General features: G+C 42.1%; 1 protein-coding gene across 2 annotated transcripts; it reads left to right on the top strand.

Annotated features, from left to right (window-relative positions):
• The first annotated feature begins 959 nt into the window (after positions 1-959).
• WEE1 (WEE1 G2 checkpoint kinase) lies at positions 960-17367 on the top strand. Of its 2 annotated transcripts, none has more exons than XM_061999116.1 (11): positions 960-974; positions 9462-9670; positions 10142-10208; positions 10292-10464; positions 11363-11484; positions 12100-12246; positions 12641-12736; positions 12818-12903; positions 13156-13326; positions 13428-13573; positions 16035-17367. In XM_061999116.1, the coding sequence occupies exons 2-11, from the start codon at positions 9528-9530 to the stop codon at positions 16183-16185; spliced, it is 1302 nt and encodes a 433-aa protein (XP_061855100.1). In that variant the 5' UTR covers positions 960-974; positions 9462-9527; the 3' UTR covers positions 16186-17367. The 2 variants fall into 2 exon arrangements, with proteins under 2 accessions (XP_061855100.1, XP_061855098.1); XM_061999114.1 differs by lacking the exon at positions 960-974 and adding an exon at positions 6595-7273.
• Positions 17368-21113: the final 3746 nt, after the last annotated feature.

The raw sequence follows: 21113 nt of genomic DNA, 5'->3' as shown, positions 1-21113 counted from the left end.
AAGTAATCATTTTATAAGTATTGTGAGTTACACATTTTACATAAAGAATTAAGTCCATAATTACGTACCTTGAGGTATTTTACCTCAAAAAAAGCCAAGTTTGAATAGAATTCAGTTAATTTATTGTGATTTACTCTTGTCAGTGTGGTTTGCAGCCTTTTATGCTTCTCCCACAGATGGCCAACTGAAAAGTGCAGTGAAAGAATACAGTACTGTGGGACAGACGTGGACAAAGCAAATACTACTCTCTGGAAACTTGGAAACATTTGGGTTGTCTGTAACTTTTGTATAGGACTGAGGCTGCTTGCTCACATAGGTGCCAGTCTTCCTGAAGTGTTGTAACTCTTGATATCCCATGGAGATAAATGTACTATGCAAGGAGGATTCATTGCCTGTCAACTAGATCAGTTTCTTAGTACTTACCACCTTTTAGAAATTAAAGATGTATCATTTGACATGAATGTTCAAGGTTTTTTTCTTAAATTTTACTGCTAATAGTGTCTGGAATGGTGGCTTTGACTTAGCAAAGAAGCAACTTCAGTTCTTGCTGCTTCTTGTCTCCCAGGACATCTTCAGACCGCTGTACAAATGTGAGTATTCTTTCTTCTTTCATATGAATTGGTTTCCTGCAAGGGATTCAGAACTAGCCCAGTCAGGAAAAGTTGCAGTATTCTGTTACTGATATTTTGCCCCAGTTATTCTTGCAAAACTCAGGAGTCAAAGGTTTTGCTTGCACGTTGTGCTAGCTACCCCTAGAAAGAAAAACATACTTACTGAGTAAATAAGCCAGACTGACTTAGACTGCTTAGTGTTTAAAGAGAGGCTGAGGTGATTCATAGGTGTCTTAGTTGTGAGGCCTGTATTCATAACAGACCTGTTTTCAGAGTGCAGAGCCCTGTGTGATTTTTTTGTTTGTTTGTTTGGTTTTCTTCCAGCCAGCTTCTATTCAGACTGGAGTGGAAGGAGCTGTTTTGGTAAGCCGATGCTGCCTGTTGGTGTCAGAAGGACCTGTAGTGGTGATTAAGCAGGATAAAGTTGGGTTGGATAGGAATAACAGTGAAAAGGATTTCAGGAGGAGGAAACAAAGGCAGTAGAAATCTACGTCCTTTCTCCATAGGTTCTACACCTCTTTTTGAAAGTTTTGTCTCAAAGGGAATGCTTTGGCATACTCAAATTTGTGAGAGAGGAACTATGTAAAGCAAAGCAACTCAGTATATCACTTCCTCTTAAAATTTAGCTCCCACATTTCCAGCATTCATTGTCCCAATTTTTCTTTTAGATTTGAATTCTGAGTCTACACCAACTCCTCCCTTAAAGGAGTAAAACAAAAACCTCTCTAGACTTTGCTATCAACTTTTCCCTTTTAAATGTTTCTACAGTTTGTCACCACTGCGGGATTTCCTTTGCTTTACCATAGTTCAGTGCCTCTCCTGATAGTAAAAAGAGAGGGGCAATTATGTTCAGTGCTCCGGGCTGATGACCTATTGTGCTAGACACACTATGCATAACAATAGGGTGGTTTTTTACCCTAAAGAGCTAATGCCAAAGCACACATGAATAGGCTGACGCTGGAAGAGTGTGTTTTTGTAAGAGTAAATCCTGTAGCCTGACAAGAAAGTTGTAAACAGCCATAATCCCTGATGGTATAATTAATGTCAGCAACCGATCAGCTGACCGATACCAGAGATACCCGGGCAGAGTGAGAAAAAAGGCATGTGGTGTCTGCTTAGCACACAAGACAAGGACAGAGTTGATAGTCCAGATACACTAAATGTCTGAGGTTGGACGGCAGTTCTTCCTAAACTTTACTCTAGTTCCTTACCCTTATAACCCCATTACGGCTGGGAGTAATTACTAACCCATTAGTGCCGGCAGTAATTTGGCTGGATGCTCTGGTTTCTGTGATGATCTTTCTGTGCTGGAATCAGGAAAAATCTCTGTGCCGAGTGCCAAGTCAGGGAGCCTTCCCCAGGGACAGCAAGCTATTTAATCAGTTTTTAGCCACCACAAAAAGATGGTAAGGAGTCAGCATGTGATCAAGAGTGTTTCTGAATCTGATACCTTCAGAACTGCAGCTGTTGAGGTTAGTAAGATGGCACACCTTAGGCTGGCTATAGCTTCTACTTACCAAGATGTACAAGTGCGTTATAACAAACCTATTCCAGTAACTCTTAGTTTGTTGTTCAATTATACGTTTAAATGTTCTGTGAAACTTTCTAATTTTCAAATATAGCACACCTGAAATTTCACTAAGGTGAGAAGCAAACTGATAAGCAGTAAGATGTTAAGAGACTAGAAATGAAGCGTAACATGTCCTGGTCAGCTTTTGTTTCAGTTATTTGGAATTTTAAGTTATATTTATTGAGCCTGCATCATTTTTGTCTTAAAGGTAGACACTAACACATGCTGCATCTTTGCAGATGCATAAATTCAAACTCTAGCTGGTTACTGATAGTAAGGTGCTCCTATTTTTTTGCAAAGCACTATATTTTTGAACACCAGATCCTCCAAAAGTATTTTTTGTTCCATTGATAAATCAAAGCTTGGATACCTATGACAAAAGACAAAAAAATAGCGAGGCACCTTCAGTTCTTGTGTTATAACTAACAAACTATGCTCCAAATAAGGCATAGAAACAAACAATGTTTTTTTTAATGGGTATTTAAAAATGCAACTTAGGTGTTGCCAGCAGTTTAATGTTCATTTGATGCCATTTTTGATTCTGATAGTGAAGTTCACTTGGCCAAAAGAAAATTAACAATCGAATTAGACCATTAGCAGTAAGCAGTTAACGCCTAACACTATCAGGAGTGTGATAGCAGACTTTTCCAAATTAGGGTTGTATTCAAGGCAAACTTTAACTATCCCAGTAAACATACAAGCTTCTATCAACAAGGAAGGATTTTGTCCTACAAAGTCTGTGTATTTATCTGTAGTGGACATGTGACCCGATTAAATCCCATTAATCTCAGGTTCTGAAGCAATGAAAGATTTTATTTGGATTATTTTTGCTCTGTTTAGATTATTTGAAGCATTTTATTCCAAGGAATAACAGAACATTTACACTTTCAGGGCACAAGTGATTGTCAGAATTCTTCCTATAACAAAAAGATGTCATGTTACTGTCAAAACCGCATAATTTTACTCTTTCTTTAAATCCCTTAGCAGCCTTTAGTTTTTAGTTTGACTGCCTGCTGTATTTTCTTTTTCTGCAGAGTTTTGTACTCTACATCGTTACCACTTAATTCTGTAGTGTTTGGCTCAGAGACTTATGAGCAGATAGTGAGGCAAGACAAGGAAACGAGGCTGATTTCCTCACACTTGTCAGATCTGCTGGCATAATTTACTCCGTGGCTATAGAAAGCTCCAGGAGAAACCACAATGTTCCAAAGCTTCGTCTCCAGTGGGCTTTTTGCATTAGTGTAGAGCTAATTCAGATTTGAATATACATTGTAGTGACTGAAAAATCAGAAAGTACAAGAGTGGTTTTGTGGGACAGACAGGGTTAGCTGCTTTCTGTTTTTAAACAGGTATAGTCAAAACAGTAACAGACAGATTTTTTTAATGTATTTAGTTTCCTGAGGGTGTTAGTGGGAAGGTGGCTAAGCTTAACTCTTGTCACGCTTTTATCTTTTTATCTGCATCTCTAAAAAATGTTTACAAAATGTTATACCTTAAATTATATTAATGACAGAAAATTAAAATGAATAGTAGTAAATCTGAAGAAAGGCTGAGTACCTCTTTCATGGCTTTGCATGTTCCCTGAAGAAGAAAAAGGAGGAAGGTTAGCAATGCCCGTAAATTGATAGCGACTGTTTCTGTGCATTAGGCATTTTGAGGTTTTTAATTACAGGTACAAAATCTTGACTTCTATTCTGATAATTTTAACTTCACTTCTGCAGAGGAATGGGGCATTCTAATCATACTTGTTTTCAGTCATGGCAATTTGTCTGTCTCTTCAACTTTTAGGATGATTTGGAGGAAATTTCTGATCTGAATACAACCCTTGGGAACAGATTCTCTTGCCATTTTCTTTGTAAGCAGAGATTTCAAGAGGTGGCAGACAAAAAGGGAGGCAGTAATAACTGCTAAAACCATGTGCTCTCATAGTCACAATGAAATACTGAATTGTATATGACTGCTTGGCAAAATCTGTGGGATTTTTAATATAACTTGTAATTTATACGTTATAATTTCCTTCTGAGTAGCTTCAGAGCTTCCCTTAAATTCCCAGATTTTGGGACCAGAAGATGCTTTTTACTGTGGGGAGACATCCTACATGCTGTCTAATTCCCCATTCTGCCCTCCACCTTGTTCTCTTGCTCTTACTATGTACACCTGTTGGTTGAACACATCCATGAGAAATGCTCTATCTGCATGCAGACTATATGCCAAAAAGAGTGGCAAGACTCACTACAGGCCTGTCTTTGGACACAAAGTCCCCCCTCGATGGAGAACCCATTCAACTCTGGACCTTGTAATGAAAAAAAGAAGTTGCCAGCTACCAGCAGCTGTTAGCAGCACAACCCCAGATCACATAATCTTTAAACTGATCACTTTTAAGCTGTCAGTGGCCCAGAGACAGCATCTCCTGGTTGGCGTGCTACCACTGAGACCCGTTAGCCCTGTTGATATCAACTCTTGCATTAACACTGGAATGACATAATGGGCACCAGTGACAAGCGAGCTGGTCCCTAGTCACGTGCTGGGACCCAAGAGAAAAGCCAGCAGTAGCACAGACCTGTCCTTGCTCTCATTTGTCCAGCATCTGCCTTGGCACAGGTGGCTGGAGTGTCTTTTTTTCATATAAGCAACTTGTCCTTCCTCTTCTGATTTTTCACTCCATTTACCCTTCTCATAATATGATGAACTCATGACAATTTCATGACTATACTGGCTGATGTAGAACAGGTTTCATCTTGGTTTTGGCAGAATTCTTCCAATTTGATCAAAGTGGTTTTGGGGGGCTGCAGATGAACTTGTAAATGCAGGAAATCCTAACAAGATGTTGGTGTAGCCACTTCTGTGTCAGTTTCCTCTGACAGCTTGACAAATTAGCTATTGTTCCATTTCTTTACCATTCATCATTATTTGGGTTCCCTTGCTACCCACAAAAGAGGGTACAACAGTTTACCCTGAGCTTGAAAACTCCTAGTTTAAAGCAGCTGTTTGTGAATGAGTGTGTGCTGCCCCAGATAAGTATTTCTGGTAGCAAAATCTTCACTGTAGCAGACTGATATACTTTAATTTAAAAGCAAGTATTAAAGAAAACCAGAAACCAGCTTTACAAATATATCCCCAAAACCCTTAAACCACTTGAATTTGTAGGGATATCAGTCAGGCACTACCGTGGACATAGTTATATGCTGTTACATGGATTTGGAGGATCACTCTGTCCCAGTTTGCTCCTGTCCATGGTCATTGGCAACCCCTGGCACAGCGACAGGAGATTGGTAAACAGAAACATGGTTATGTATAAGCTTTAGTTTTCTATTGACTGGGCCTTAGGTGTTTTAGTTTGTGCAGTCAGGGTATGCTGCTCTGTGTAGAGGTGCCCGTTTTCAGCAGACGAGGTTTTTGTTCTCCGTGTGAGGATGGGTAGGATTGGGGTAGGAGGCTGATGGAAGAGGGGCAGGGCCACACTGTGCAACCATCACACTCATCACACCGCAGCCCTCAGGGAAACAAATACCCGGGGCCCCCATATAGCCTGGGGCTAGTGTGCCAGCCCAAATTGCCTAGGGAAGCAGAAACTTGAACACCTGACTTTCCTAGGGTTGTTTGGGAATCCTGTGCTTGGAGAAACCTGTTTTTCAGGACCTTTGTTACCTAAAGGGTTCCTTTTAAGGTGATTTGGTACATTTAATCAAGGTGATACAAGACGACAGAATCATTAGCGTTAGAAAAGACCTTTAATAGCATGAAGTCCAACAGAGCTGAGAAGCAAAGCTGTGACAGCCGTAGCGACAGGGCCAACCTGACAAATGGCATCTGCCGCAAATCATATTCACCGTGCCAAGACCTTTGTGATCGATTTAAAGTGGTGTCGGAATTACTGCTAGCAGCATGGGGTACTGGAGGTGAGGCTCCTGTGTTTGATTGCATTTTAAATCACAGGACTTAACAGAGGATGTACTGTTTTTTCGGTTTGGCTAAAAAAAAAGGCCGTCTTTCACTGGCCTAAAAGGAAGGGGGGGCCGTTCTCCTGCACAGGGAGCGGAGACTCTGGGCATTCTCGTGGCAGGAGGCGGTCGCAAACCGCGCCTTGGCTGGGGCTGCGCTCCTGAGCGCCAGCTCCGCGGCCGGGCCGCTGCGGGGCGGGGCCGCGCCCCCGGGCCAAGATGGCGCCGCGCCCGCGCCTCGGCGCGCGGACGCGTCCGTGCGGCGGCCGCGGGGCCGGGCTGGGGAGGCGCGCCCGGCCCCGCCCCCTGCGCTCGCGGCGTTCGCGCCAAAGCGGCCCATGACGCGGTCGCGTGCAGCCCCGCCCCCGCCCGCCGTCCTTTCAAACCGGGGGGGCGGGCCTGATTGGCTGGCGTGCGCGCCACGTGACTAACGGTCGCGGGAAAGCCGCGGAGTCCGAACCGCGCGAGGCGAACCGTGCCCGCGGGCAGCGCCGCGCGGAGCCGCCGCCGCGCCCAGGGCCGTGCAGCGCGCCGAGGGACGGACGCGGGCAGCGCAGCGGAGTGCAGCGAAGCGGCGGTGCTCGGACCGAGCCGCCATGAGCTTCCTCAGCTTGCAGCAGGCGGCGCCGCCGCGGAGGGTCTCGGCTCGGCGGGCGGCCGCCCCGATCCGGCAGAAGCTACTGTTCCCCAGCGGTAACAGCGACTGCGAGGAGGAGGAGGAGGACGAGGAGGAGGAAGGGGGCAGCAGCGGTAACAGCACCGGCGAGGACTCGGCCTTCCAGGAGGCGGACTCGCCGCTCTCGGCGGCTCGAACCCCGGCGCGGGGCGACCCGCCCCTGCTAGAGGAAGAGGAGGAGGAGATGGAACCGGCGGCGGCGCCGCTGCCGGACGAGGGGGACTCGTGGGAGGAGGAGGGGTTCGGCTCCTCGCCGGTGAAGTCGCCCAGAGCCTACTTTATGGCCGGCTCGCCCTCGTCGCCGCCGACCCACAGGGGCCGCCGCTACTGCGGGCGCTCCCCGCCGCACCCCGCGGCCAGCGGTTACCGGCTACGGAGCGAGGAGCCCAGCTCGCCGCTGCCTGAGTACCCCGGCACCCCGCCTCACAAGACCTTCCGCAAGCTGCGCCTCTTCGACACGCCACACACCCCCAAGGTGAGGCACCCGCCCCGGCCCCGCAGCGCGCTGCCGCGGAGCACCGCGAGCGGCTGAGGGCGGTGGGAGGTCGCTGGGCCGCGACGGGCCCGCCCCCGGCGCGCTGGGAGGGGCCGCGCCTGGCGGTTGGAATGCGGGCATTCGGGGCCGGTGGGCGCCCGGATGCCGGCGGGGACGCCGCCCGTCCCGCGAGCCCCTTGCACCGCCCCGCCCGCCCGCAACGGCAGCTTGACGTGTGCCCCGGGACCGGCCCCCAGCCCGTCCGTTACGGTTATGTAACGCGCGGGGGGGCGTCGCTCGGCTCCGGGCGCCGGTGTCCCCGTGCGGGCCGGGCCGGGCGGCGCGTTAAAGGCCGCGCACGCGCCGCCTCCCCGCGTGGCTCGCGCCGGGGCTCCCTGCCCGCCGGGCTCCGCGTACCGGCCCGTAGAGGAACGGCGCGGGGCTGTCCCCGAGACGTATTTAGATATCTCTAAACCTGTTTTTACACTGCATATATAATTTTTATATAAAGATTCTACTTTTGCTATACTTTGTGGGAAATATTTTTAAAAAAGGTGAAAGTAGAATATTAAACTCTTAAAAGAAATACTTGACTGTTGTGTGGGCATTTGTACCATGATAACTTGAAAGTTAGGGCTCGAACTGGAGTTTGCTTCTGGTGCCTGTCAGTAGATGGGTGCGTGGTGTTGGAGTGCTTCTGCTGTTGTACCACATGCCACTGTGAGTTGAGGGTCTGTACACTTTGGCATCAAGCGTTAAAGGCTGTCTGAGAAGCTGATGCTATTAGACAGATTTGAAAGCTGATGCTATTAGACAGATTTGAAAGCTTAAGGAGATAGGTAACTCAGCTCTGTCAATAACAGACTTTTGGGAAGCTTTTGAACTCAGCGCCTGTGTAAAACACCGTATGGTGAATTTAAACCTAGTGATAATAGGCTTGCTTTCTTCATTGATTTTCATATAGCCCTTTAGAAGTAATCCAGGGATAATCCCTGAGGATAATCTCCTAGGGGTCTATAGACTGTAGATTGAAAACAAATGACTTAAGGTGGAAGGAAGGCAACCTTGTTAATTAGGTTTCTACAGCTTCCATCTCAAATAAAGTTTCTGCTGGTGGAGATCGGCAGTACACATTTGGAAATTGTAAAGGGTTATCATCAGTTTTATCGAGTTGGGGTAGACGCTTTGTGTGTGAAAGTCTTGTGGACTGTGACACTAAAATCAAGATCTTAACACTGGTTTGGTGGGATTCTTAAGTGCCCCAGTTCCACACAGGTTTTGTTGGAGAGGTTATTTCCCGATTTTGCAGGATCAGTTGGTTAAGGTATCCAGTGGAAGTACTGAAAAGCGTGCTGAGACACACAGATTAAAAGGGTTTCAGCTAGTTCAGACCTGGGGGAGTGCAGTTGAGATTTCCAAGTAATGAGCCTTTTTGCCTATGGTGGTTTAGGCTTTAGTTCTGCCAATTATTTGGAAAGAGCTAGCTAGGATAAGGTAATAGTCCTACTCGTGATCTGATAAATCAGTGGTTGACATCCTCACGAGGATGTAGGAGACTGGGTGCAAACTTCCTTACCTAAGGGCTGAGGCATCATTCACCATGTGCTGAAAAACACCTGGTCTGACAAATTGCCACCCACAAGATCTGGTTTTGATATTGAACTGACAGTGCAACAGTGCTGTCAATTGTTGAGCAACTTTTTTGTGATTTTTAAAGAGGCATCTGTGCATCAATATTAAGTCTTGTTTTTTTCACTGTAGCTTGCCACCTAAATTTGTGGTCACCAAAGACAATTTCCTATGTCTGATCTAACTTCTATATCTTGTATGTGAAAATTGCCATGATACAGCACAGGTGGCTCATGAGTTTTATCTGTGTTTGTTTCACGGACAAAGAATTGTCTGAGAAGTTTAGATAACATGATTAAAGACAGAAAACCACTGCTGTCATAATCTTCCCTGTCTTTGAAGAATTAGTTTAACATTTGGTGTTTAACTGTTGATGTGTGGAGTGTAAAGCCTAATTGTTTAGAATTCTTTTTGATGGAAATGCAACTCATTTAAGCAACTCGCTAACTCTGATTAGACAATGTTGTAGTGATGGCTTTCTAGCATGACATGACTGTGTTTAAAGCAATATTGAGGCCATGTCTTTTTTTTTTTTTGTCCCTTCTTTTAATAAATATAGAGTTTGCTCTCTAAAGCACAAGGGGTAGGCTCCAGCTCAGTCAAACTTCGAGTGGGCTCTCTGTTTATGAATGTTGGGAAATCAGAGAAGCAAGAAGAAGATATTAGACAAACACCTCACGTGAACATCAATCCCTTCACTCCCGATTCCATGTTCCTTCACAACTCTGAAGGAAAATGTCGTAGGAGGAAGAGAACACACTGGAATGAGTGAGTAACTTGTGTCTTCCTTTGTTAAGCATATCTTTAGAACTACTTTTGGCTGTTAAAGTTTTGTTGTGTACTGTGCAGATAGTTTTAAGCCGTCACCATATGCTTTGAGATGGATGACATCAGGAAAAAAATATTTAGCGCTAGATCTTTTGATGAGTACAGAGAGGTATAGACTAGGCTGTGCCTTACAGTCTTTTAACCTGGCTGAATGAGCTATGCACAGAACCTTTTCTGAAGGATGAAAAAAATACATTAAATATTAGTATGAAACATGAAACAAATGATGTTATTAGCATGATGTCTTTATTTTATGAGTTTGTGCTTACAAATGTCAAGTGTTCAATTAGTTAAACTAAACTTATGTAGAAGGAGAAAATTAGGTTTCTTAAAAGTCAATAACTGCTAGACATGGTTGTAAATTTACAGAGGCTATATTACTTCTGCAAAACTAACTGTTGTGAATTTTAGCTCTTGTGGAGAGGACATGGAAGCGAGCGATGGAGAGCCTGAAGATGAAACTATCAGACCCGCTAAGGTAATTCACTTTTAGAACTTGGTGCTAAGTTTGGCAGTTTGTGTATGTGCAGATTAAAGTATTTTACTTTTTAATCTTTGCAGAGGATAACGATAACAGAAAGTAATATGAAGTCACGGTATGCAACTGAATTTCATGAGTTAGAGAAGATTGGGTCTGGTGAATTCGGGTCTGTGTTTAAATGTGTGAAGAGGCTTGATGGCTGTATTTACGCAATAAAGCGGTCCAAGAAACCCTTAGCTGGCTCAGTGGATGAGTGAGTATTCTTTGCTATTAAAAGTCACCTCTTGCTTCTTTTTCTAACTATGGCTGTTTGTATCGGTGTCTAGAGAAGCATTTGAGAGAAAAGTATAAATATACATGAATTAAATGTAAAACAGCTACAATTTTGAAGTTGCTTTACTTTCTCTCTGCCCTCCCAAATGCTGTGCAGTACTGGGAAAGAAAGGCTACTTGGTCTTTCTTCCAGCAGATGTTTGTCCTAATATTTTGGGTGGAAACAGATTGTTCTCACCTGAAAAGTAAGAATAGTGTTCACTTGCATTAATGGCAGGAGACACTGTATGAACAAACTGGAGCAGTGATCGTTTGAGATAGGAAAGGAAAGCAAGATTCCTGATTAGGTCCTTGTCTTTGTCAGCTGAGTGACATGCAGGTTGATTACATCAGTTTTGGGGTATTTCTTGGCATTTATGAACGAACCTGCGATTTCCCACGCTGTTCTAATAGTTATAGAACTCCCAAGTTTGAGTTGCTGAAAACTGTGTACCAGACATAACACACAAGAAGTTAGGAGCACTGAGTTTAGTCATACTCCTGGCTTATGATCATTTTTTTTTCCTAAAACTGCACTGATGTTTCTCAAAGCTTGCTGCTACTACTCATTGGAAAGTAGGCAATGGAAGGCATTCTTGAGGCAGCTCCTTCAAGAATTTCCTGCAACAAAGCCTTCTAATACAATGTAAATAATTTTAGCTGTGTGGGTATCAGTACAAATCCACCTTAAGGTGCCACAGAACTCAGTATGAAGATTTTCATTACAAACCTGAGGTGGCAGAGGGGTGTGATATTATAAAAGTTTATGTCAAGCTAAAATGGGATTTATTTCTCCACATAATATTCTTGTCTACTGTTATTTTTCATGACTGTAATAGGCAAAATGCTTTAAGAGAGGTCTATGCACATGCAGTTCTGGGACAGCATTCTCATGTTGTAAGATACTACTCTGCTTGGGCAGAAGATGATCATATGCTTATACAGAATGAATATTGCAATGGTAAGTAAAGTTTATCCCTTGTTCTGAACTTGCTTTCAAAAGATTTATCTTTGAAGATGTACAAATATCTTTACAAATGTCTGGCACTAGTAAGGAACTTGTTTCCCTACACCTAGCTCATGCCCTCCTTGTCTCAAATGTCTGGTGTTCATTTCTGCTGGAAAAGGCGTATCAGATACAGGAAGCAAAAACTATGTAAAATTGCAGACAGTCTAAAGTGTTAAAAAATATTGGAAGTACAATGAGGCATTTGTGAGCAGCAAAACTGTTCTTTTTTTCTGTAGTACACACTGGAATAGAGAAAATTAGCAGCGGGTTTCCTTTAAAAAGGGAGGTAGCCCTGATTTCTGAAGCTTTTTGCTATGATTGATAGCCTGCCAGAGATTGGAAGAGGGAGAGAGGTCTTTTCCTTTCAGTTGGTATCGTGTTGATTTGCACAACTACAGCAGAAAAATAATTTGATTGTATTCCCTGGCTGTAAGGATGGGATATAGCACTAGATCTTACACAGCAAGTTCTTGGTGAAGTATTCACTATTAATTTTGGGAGCAAGTTGCCATTATTCTAAACTGTTTGACGTGAAATAAACAATTGTTTTCTTCAATGTTGTATTAGGTGGCAGTTTAGCAGATGCCATAAGTGAAAATTACAGGAATATGCGTTATTTTACGGAACCAGAACTGAAGGACCTACTACTTCAGGTGGCCCGAGGCTTAAAGTACATTCATTCAATGTCACTGGTACACATGGATATCAAACCTAGTAAGTTTGTAAACTGCTTTACTCTCTGTTGACAACTTCCTCAGTTAATGAAATCTGCTGTTAAAAAATGGGCAGTTAGCCACGCCTTACTAACTGTAAATTCTTCTCTGATTTCTAAATAGCAGGATAGAGATGTCAGTTATAAAATTGGCTAGCAAACATTAACCGTTGTTGAGTTTATCTTGGGTCCTTTTTGTGTAATTGACTTGACTTGCATAACATTTGGCTCCCCTCCCAACAGAGGGGCTGGAGCAAGTTAAGATATAGTTCCTCTCTATGCAAGCTGGGTATGTGTACTTAAACTTCTGTGTGGCTAAAGCAAAGTGTAGCAAAACTGGATGAAGTAGAAATTAGAGAGAAATGGGGCTTTTGTAACAGTCCTCCTGTCTTTCAGGTAATATTTTCATATCTAGGACGTCAGTCCCAACTACAACTTCAGAAGAAGGTGATGATGATGACTGGTCATCTGATAGAGTCATATTTAAAATAGGTGAGAAGCAGCATACTTGTGCTCAAAAGAATTACGTTGTTTATTTGTCTTCTGAAAAATAACTTACTTTTCTTTTTGCAGGTGACCTTGGTCATGTAACTCGAGTATCTAGTCCACAAGTGGAAGAAGGTGATAGCCGTTTTCTTGCAAATGAAGTCCTACAAGAGGTAACTGTTTTATTGGTGGAAAGTTGTGGTGTTGGATCTGCGTGCTGTGTTTGTTAAGAGTGATCAGTTGCTGTCTGCTGCCTCCTTGCCAGAGGAAAAGCTTCCTAAGTGATACCCCTCAAACACTGGTAGTACTTAATGGGGAATGTAACATCATGGATGTGTTCAGTACCGAATAGTTTAGCTATCTGTTAGATTTATTCTTACACTGGATGGTATGTGTAGTAAATGTCTTTTTCTTTGTTTTTAAAGAACTACACTCATTTGCCAAAAGCAGATATTTTTGCTCTTGCTCTGACTGTTGTCTGTGCTGCTGGGGCTGAACCACTTCCAACTAATGGGGACCAATGGCATGAAATTCGACAAGGAAAACTACCTAGAATACCACAAGTGCTTTCTCAAGAATTACTAGACTTACTAAAAGTAAGAACTCTTGTACTAGTGGCTCACTGATTAGTGTAACTGACTGTTATTACCGGCGTTAACTAGAATGCCTTGTTTGGTTTTTTTTGTTTCCCCCCAAGGTTATGATTAATCCCGATCCAGAGAAAAGGCCTTCAGCTGTGGCACTAGTCAAGCATTCAGTGCTTCTCTCTGCTGCAAAGAAGAGTGCAGAGCAACTCCGGATAGAACTGAATGCTGAAAAATTCAAAAACTCGCTCTTGCAGAAGTAGGTAGTTCCTTGGGGTCCTTAATTTCTAACGGGTTTTCATATGGTAGTAAAGTGATGGTAAAGCAAGACTGTCCTTGTTTCTGCGTGAGGTCTACAAATTCGTGTGCATGTACATGCCTGTAAGTACAAAGTTGAGTTTAAAAGGAACTTTCTCCATAGAAGAAACTTCTTGGGAATTTTTAAGGGACTTAGTACTTTAAAGGAATCTCAGCTACACTATTGTGATATTCAAGGCATACAAAACATTACAGTTCTTTAAACACGTTTCACACATAATGCATACTTTTGTGACGTGTATAGTTGTCACATCTACATTATTTGAGCAGATATTTTCCTGAGTCATCTGTATATTGAAACATGTTGGAAGACATGGCTTAAATGAGCCATTTTGCACTTAAATGTCACCTCAGGAATGTTTTGGGGCTAATTTGACTTGTATGTTGTGGTTCCATTAGGTTACTAGAGAATCATTTGTGTTGGGAGGTCACCTTGTCATACCCCTTGCTCAAACACTCAACTTTGAATTAAAACTTTAATTCAGAGATTCCCTTTAGGAAAGCCTGTCTTCTGCCATAGTTTCAGAGAAACAGTATTTTAAGAAGCAATCATACAAATCTTTCCCTGTAGTTAATGTTGCACATGTTATGCTTTATAGGTAAGCTTTTATGAGGGAATGTAGAACACTTGAGTACTTTCTGACTGACTTGTTTTGAATGAAGATGTTAACTCCACATTTGGATCCTCTCCATTGCTCTTCTTATCTTGCCATTGCTACAGTGTGTATTGTAGCCAGACTTGCCAGCTTAGGTGGTTATCTTTGCCATCTTATTATGAATTACGTGGCAGAAAGAATAATTTGACACTTCGTGCAGGTTATTCAAGGACAGATTTGCTGAAGTAACTTGTTTGCATGTATAAAGACAACATTTTTGTGTCATGTAGGTGGGAAGTTGGCAAAGACTACTTCTGGCCTGGCAACAAGTAGGGTACATTCTTATAACTGTAAATCCAAGAATGATTTAGAGACAACACTTATCCACAGTAGTTTTTAACATTGTGTGGGATAGTGTTACATAAAATAATGCAGGTAGGATTTTTTGGCTTCATTGTAGTTTTTTACCGTTCTCCTGCATTTCACCCATTTAAGATGCCACCCATATATGTAAGTTATCATCAGTGAAAAGGAATCCTTTTAAGAAAACTCAGCTTTTCTACTGTGTCACCTTCTTGAAAGGTAGAAAGAAGTCAAGATTAGACTTCTAGGGGAAGAATGGAAGTACACTGTAAAACGTCATTTCCCAGTAATGGTGTGGTGGATAGGTGTGCACATGTGTGTCTGACAGATGTTCAATCTTGGGGGAAGATGACTAAAAATTGATTGCATTCTCTTGCAGTGAACTGACAGAGTGATAATGTGGGGAGGATTAGGTGGGGCGTGGGTATTAATGAATAATACTTTGGCTTATAAGAATGGGAACAGCTTATTAAACATGTGACTTAGAACTAAATACACCCGCACCAATATGCAGCAAGCTTGTAAAATTTGATCTTACTTTGGAGTCCAGATGTGAAGTGAGATTACTAGTTCTTAGAGTAGAGAAAATTATTTGAGGACTAATTTAGGGTAGGGGAAGGAAAAGGGTATGGAGGGAATCCTTACCGTGTCAGCATTTAAGGGAAGGAAAACTGGTGTGTGAGAAAACCCTTGATAAAAATAACTTTGCTCTTTAGTCAGACTATTCCAACTCCTACCATTGTATGATTCTATTTCAAAGTTTTATCCTTGGTCCTCAGACTGAGCACTGGTAACTCTCTGAAACAGAGTATTTGACAGAACGTTGCACAAGAACAATGGCCTGTGCTACCTTCAGTGACTCAGCTGTGCAGTTTTAGGCTCCAATTTTTTTTAGGCAAAAAAAAAAAAAAAAAAGGTGATAGGCCTTTGATGTGGGTATCCATAAGGAAGAGGATGCTTCCTGAGCTGTCTGTTGCCAGTTACATCCATCTGTGTTCATTTAAGTATGTGTCTGTCTGAGTCTTCCACAGAAGTTCCCTTGTGGCTGAATGCTTCATCTGGGCAAACCTCAGTCATTAGCTCTTCAGTGAATTATCATACCTCTTGTACTAGAAAGTAAACAGCATCCTGCTGTATTCTGGTAATTGAACTGTTGAGCTACTTAAAAAAGACTGGATTTAAAAAAATCTTGAGTTGTGTGAACTTGTCACTTTCTTCCATTGTTGTTCAAAAGAACATCTAGACAAGTAACAAACACCCCACTTCTGTTCTCTGGGTTGGAAATGGGTGAGTGCGAATGATAATGGTCTTGGCATGACCTAAGTTAACGGCAGGTCTTAACCGCTGGTCTTAACTGCTGTAATTCATTTGAAACCCTCTTGCTGTGCTACTCCTGTAGTCCTTCCTGATACAGTTGCGTGTGAGCCTCTCACTGTCTTGCAGGGAGTTGAAGAAGGCACAGATGGCAAAGGCTGCAGCCGAGGAGCGAGCACTGTTCACTGACAGAATGACAACGAGATCTACAACACAAAATAGACCATCTCGACTCATTGGGAAGAAAATGAACCGCTCAGTTAGTCTTACTATATACTAACTATGGAGACTAAAAGAACTACTCAGGATGGCTATAGCATCTCTGCCAGACTGAAGCCTAAGGAACTAAAGGAAGCATTCAATTCCTGGTTTCTTGTCCTGTCTTTGATCAGTGTTACTAGTTTTCCAGGAGTTGCTTCTGAGTTTTTACTTGTATGATACGGCTGATTAGCTGTATTAACCATTTGAGTTAAAGGACTCAGTTACTATCTTGTCTATAGAAGATCCTGGCTGTTAATCCCTAAGCCTTTCAGTTACACTGTTAGATGTTACTTTGTCCCAGGGTTAACCACTGTAGTGGTGTGCTGCTTTGTAGTGTTACGGCATTGTAATAAGAAGTAATATCCCTAACAATCTTTTAAGAGGGAGGGAGGGGGCCTTGCTTTGATAGTTACTGGTTTGGTTCTTTTTTTTTTTTGGAGCCAAGGGGAATCAATTTTTGAAGACAGGCTTTAAGGCCACCTACACTCAGTGTACCTGATGTCAGGTAGACTTTTATTGTGAATTTTTTTTGTATATTCAACTGGGAGCACTTTGTAGGCATTGCATAAACCACAGATTAGAAACCTGTGGAATTAAGTGCCATGTGGAACTGCTGCTATTTTTAGTTTGTTGTCCTTGCTGTAAACTGTAGCATTAAAACAATCATTATTGTGTTTATAGGCTTCTTGTTAAAAAATTACGTGAAACAAATCTAAGCTGCATTTTAGTGAAGGCAGCATTTTTCTTTCAAAGCTAGTGCATTGTGAAATAATGCACCAATTTAATATTTGGACTCTGTAGTAGTGTAGTGCAATTGTTAATGTCTTGGCTGTTGATGTTTTGTAATTCTTTCTAATAAGGTTCTCTTGTTGTTTTTCTCTCATGTTGATATTCTCTTCAGTTGTCCTTGAGGCTATTGTATATTTTTTTATGTTGGAGGATTTGTAAATAATTGTTTAGTGTAAGTGTTCAGATTGTTCTTCGTTGTTCATGTACATAATTTTAAACCTGCTTGTAGTATACTATACTGAAACTGCAGTCTGAGATGCCAACAAAGCAAGAACAGAATGTGGCCATCAGAACCTGTACTGATTTTAGACCTTGGCTGACAGATGTTGCTAAAAACGGAACTGTTCTAATTACTGGCTTGTCTCTGTTAATTTCAGTTTAAACAATGTTTCCCATTTGTGCTCTTTGTTCTTACTAGTGTTGAATTTGAATATTAAAGTTAAAAGGTTTGTTTAATATTGTCTAATACTTACATAATTCTATAGTTGTGGAAATAAAATGTTTAGTCAGGAATATACCATGGCAAGTCCTGATGAGATCTGCTTCCTGCTCCTGTGTAATGCTTGTGACTTCTGAGGAGAGTGAGACTGTGATTACGTGCTTGCTGATGGTTAGTTAGGAGATAAGCAGCACAGTCTGTGCGTTAGTATCTACAGCAGCCTGTCTCTGCAGCTTCAGGAATGGAGCTGTGTCTTGGAAAGAAGAAATCCCCAGAAGACTGGAACTGGAACCCATGATTTGGAAGATGGAGTAGGTGAAACTATGTGAAGAAAGACTTTGGTCTGAGGTAAGGAGGAAAACTCGTGAATTGCTGAGAGGGAAAAGAACAGTGGGAGGGGTTGGAGTAGTCTGGGGAGCACAAGAACAACATGTTCTGTGGCATGGATGCAAAATATGCATTGGTAGTCTACTTCACATAAAGAAGAGAAATACAATAAAATGAATAAATGCTTATTAGATTAGTCTATAGTGCTTTCAGGAGATGCTTTCAGGTTGCTGATAGTTGCAGGTGACTGTCAGAGAAGCCATGTGAATTAAAGCAGGCTATCATAAAACTTTGCAATTACCAAATGAAAACTAAAGTGTCTGTAAGAGGTTTCAGTACTATTCATGCATGACAGTGAAATTCAGAGGCTTGGTTTTGGTAACTATTTTCTGAATATCCAGTTCTCATCAATAAAAAGCCATAGACTGGAATAACTACTTAAAAGTGTTCACTTTGTACAATAGTCAGGTCTTGTTTGTGAGAGAACTTAAAATCTGCGTTTGTTGCAACATTTTAATGTTCATCTGCACTAAATTACACTTGTCTTAAAGCACACTTCTAAACGGTGATAAATATGAATTGATGAGGGATCCATAACCTTAATAAGCTTTTCTTTGCTACAGTATAAACTTGATATAGCTGTGATAAATACTGTCTTTCATCACTGCTTTTTAAAAAACTTGTAACATCAGTGCTGGTACTGCTGCACAAACAAGCCTTGTAGGCTTGGTATTCCCTTCTCTGGCTATAAAACTAGCTGGTGGCTGGGCCCAGAGAGTGATGGGGAATCCAGTTGTTGGCCAGTCATCAGTGGTGTTCCGCAGGGCTCAGTGTTGGGGCGTGCGTTCTGTTTAACATCTTTATCAATGATCTCAATAAGTTTGCTAGTGACACCAGTTGGGCAGGAGTGTTACCTGCTGGAGAGCCAGAAGGCTCTGTGGAGGGACCTGGACAGGCTTGGAGTGATGGACCAAGGCCCAAGTGGATGAGGTTCAACAACACCAAGCACCAAGTCCTGCACTCAGGCCACAGCAACCCCAGGCAATGCCACAGGCTTGGGGATGAGTGGCTGGAAAGCTGCAGAGGAAAAGGACCTGGGAGTGTTGGTTGACAACTGCCTGAACGTGAACCAGCAGTGTGCCCAGGTGGCCAAAGAAGGCCAATGGCATCCTGACTCATATTAGAAATAGTGTGGCCAGCACTCACAGGAGAAGTGATTATCCCCTTGTACTTGGTGCTGCTGAGGCCACACCTTGAGTGCTGTGTTCAGTTCTGGGCCTTTCACTACAGGAATGCCGGAGCATGTCCAGAGGTGGACACTAAAGCTGGTGAAGAGTCTTGAGAACAAGTTTTATGAGGAGTGACTGAGGGAGCCGAAGGTGTTTAGTGTGGTGGAGGCTCAGGGGAGACCTCATCACTGCTATCACCTGACAGGAGGTTGTAGTGAGGTGGAGATCCATCTCTTTCTCCAACTAATGAGGAGAGGAAATGGCCTTAAATTGCTCCAGGGAAGGTTTAGATTGGAGATTAGGATTTTTTTTTTCACCAAAAAGGTTGTCAAACACTGGAATAGCTGCCCAGGAAACTGGCTGAGTCACCAGCCCTGGAGGTATTTAAAAGCCATGTAGATATGGCACTGAGGGAGATTGTTTAGTGGTGAGTGTGGCAGTGCTGGGTTATCTTAAAAGATCTTAAAAGCTCTCTTCCAACCTTAAATAATTACGTAATTCTATTCCACTGACAGTCACAGGTTTTTTTATCTGCCACAGAGGGGATACCCAGCCTAAACTACGCAACTGAAGTGGATTTGGATGTTTTGGCTTTCTCCAGTGTGCCAAGGAGACTGTTTAAAAATGAGCATCAGAGTTTTCCAGTAGTTTATTAGAGAAGTAAGAATGATGAAATTTTACCTCAAATTTTCATCAGTTTTTCTGGGGCCAATGGTGAAGCTGAGAATCCTGGCCCCAACAGTGGCCAGTGGGAAGAGACGAAGAATTTGGAAAGTGTGTGTTAATGCTTCCCATGAATACTCCCAGCATCCAGTGATTCACGATTCAGATGCTTGCTGAGTGAGAAGTGGTATCTATTTTTACTAACATTGAAGAGTCTTCCTTTTTTTAATACAAACAATCTTACAGTAATTTTGGTAGCTTACAAATTTATTGCAAAAAACAACATTAGGGAAAACTTGCATGTAGTTAAGCAAGCCACCTTGTCAGGAGGAGGAAGAAGCCATTAGCCTCTTGCAAACTGTTGAAGTCAAAGAAATTTTATGAAGCATGGTATAATAAGATGAGCTTCAGCACTTTAAGAAGAAAGTTTTATCTCAACTTAAGAGGCAAGCATTAGAGTTGGGTGGCAAATGTGTTATTCAAAATAGCTACATTTAATGTTTAACCATTTTTCTCTCGTTTAACCATTTTCTCTTATCTAGCTTAGTTTTCCAATACAGAGGTAGCATAGTACTTTAACTTTCTAGATCGGAGTACCAGACTTCCTGAAGAAGAGAAACCTAAAGGATAACCTAAAAATTAACTGAGAAGATATTTCATATCCCCAGCTCCTCGAGATATTCATCTGCTTTTTTGTCTTCTATCTTTGGATATAAATCCTGTGTCTGTAATCCATCTTCTAACGATACGTTACCGGACAACACTACCTGTCTAGTCTTTCTTAGTTGTGCTGCATCTTGTGCCCAAAGAGTGGGTGGTGTGGACTGGAATTCTTACAAAATCAGTTTCCTATAAACACATGACACTGCGTAACACTGACAAGTGCTGCTTTCCAAAAGAATATTCTGAAATTGTTCCATCTCAATGATTTGTTTATGGGTTGTCTTACATTTGACTGCAAAACTAGTTCTTGTTGGAAACAAATGAACAAAGTATTAACTTCTCAACTTCCTAATGTGAGTTTCAGGTATCAAAAGTTGATTCACTTTTTGGATAGTTAATCTTACGAATCAAACCTTTATATGGACTACCTGTAGACTTATTGATGGTCCTTCATTGTTTTGCCAGATAAACCGTTATAACTGAATCATAAATTGAAAAACAAATCAGTCAGATGTGTTCAAATGCCATATGAAATTCTATTTATGCCATTACTGTTGAAACACCATTAGTTTTGCTTGGATAATGGTTAAGAATAATAGTGTCTGTAAAGAGAAGTTACCAGCTACCAGTTGCAATCTGTAGCATAACTAGAAACTGTTCAACTTTTATAGATTGTGTACCAAAATCCCAGCAATTCTTTGATGTGAATTTGCCTGGGGTTAACCAGCTGGAATTATACTAAAGCCATCTTAGTCTCTCTGTTAAGCTATTGATACACAGCATTTGTCTAGTTTGGTTGGGTGTTTTTTTATTTCTAAGTCTCACTGATTTCCTGCT

Source organism: Colius striatus, chromosome 7, assembly GCF_028858725.1.
Source record: "Colius striatus isolate bColStr4 chromosome 7, bColStr4.1.hap1, whole genome shotgun sequence".
Taxonomy (NCBI): domain Eukaryota; kingdom Metazoa; phylum Chordata; class Aves; order Coliiformes; family Coliidae; genus Colius; species Colius striatus.
This window is presented reverse-complemented; position numbering and strand designations above follow the sequence as displayed.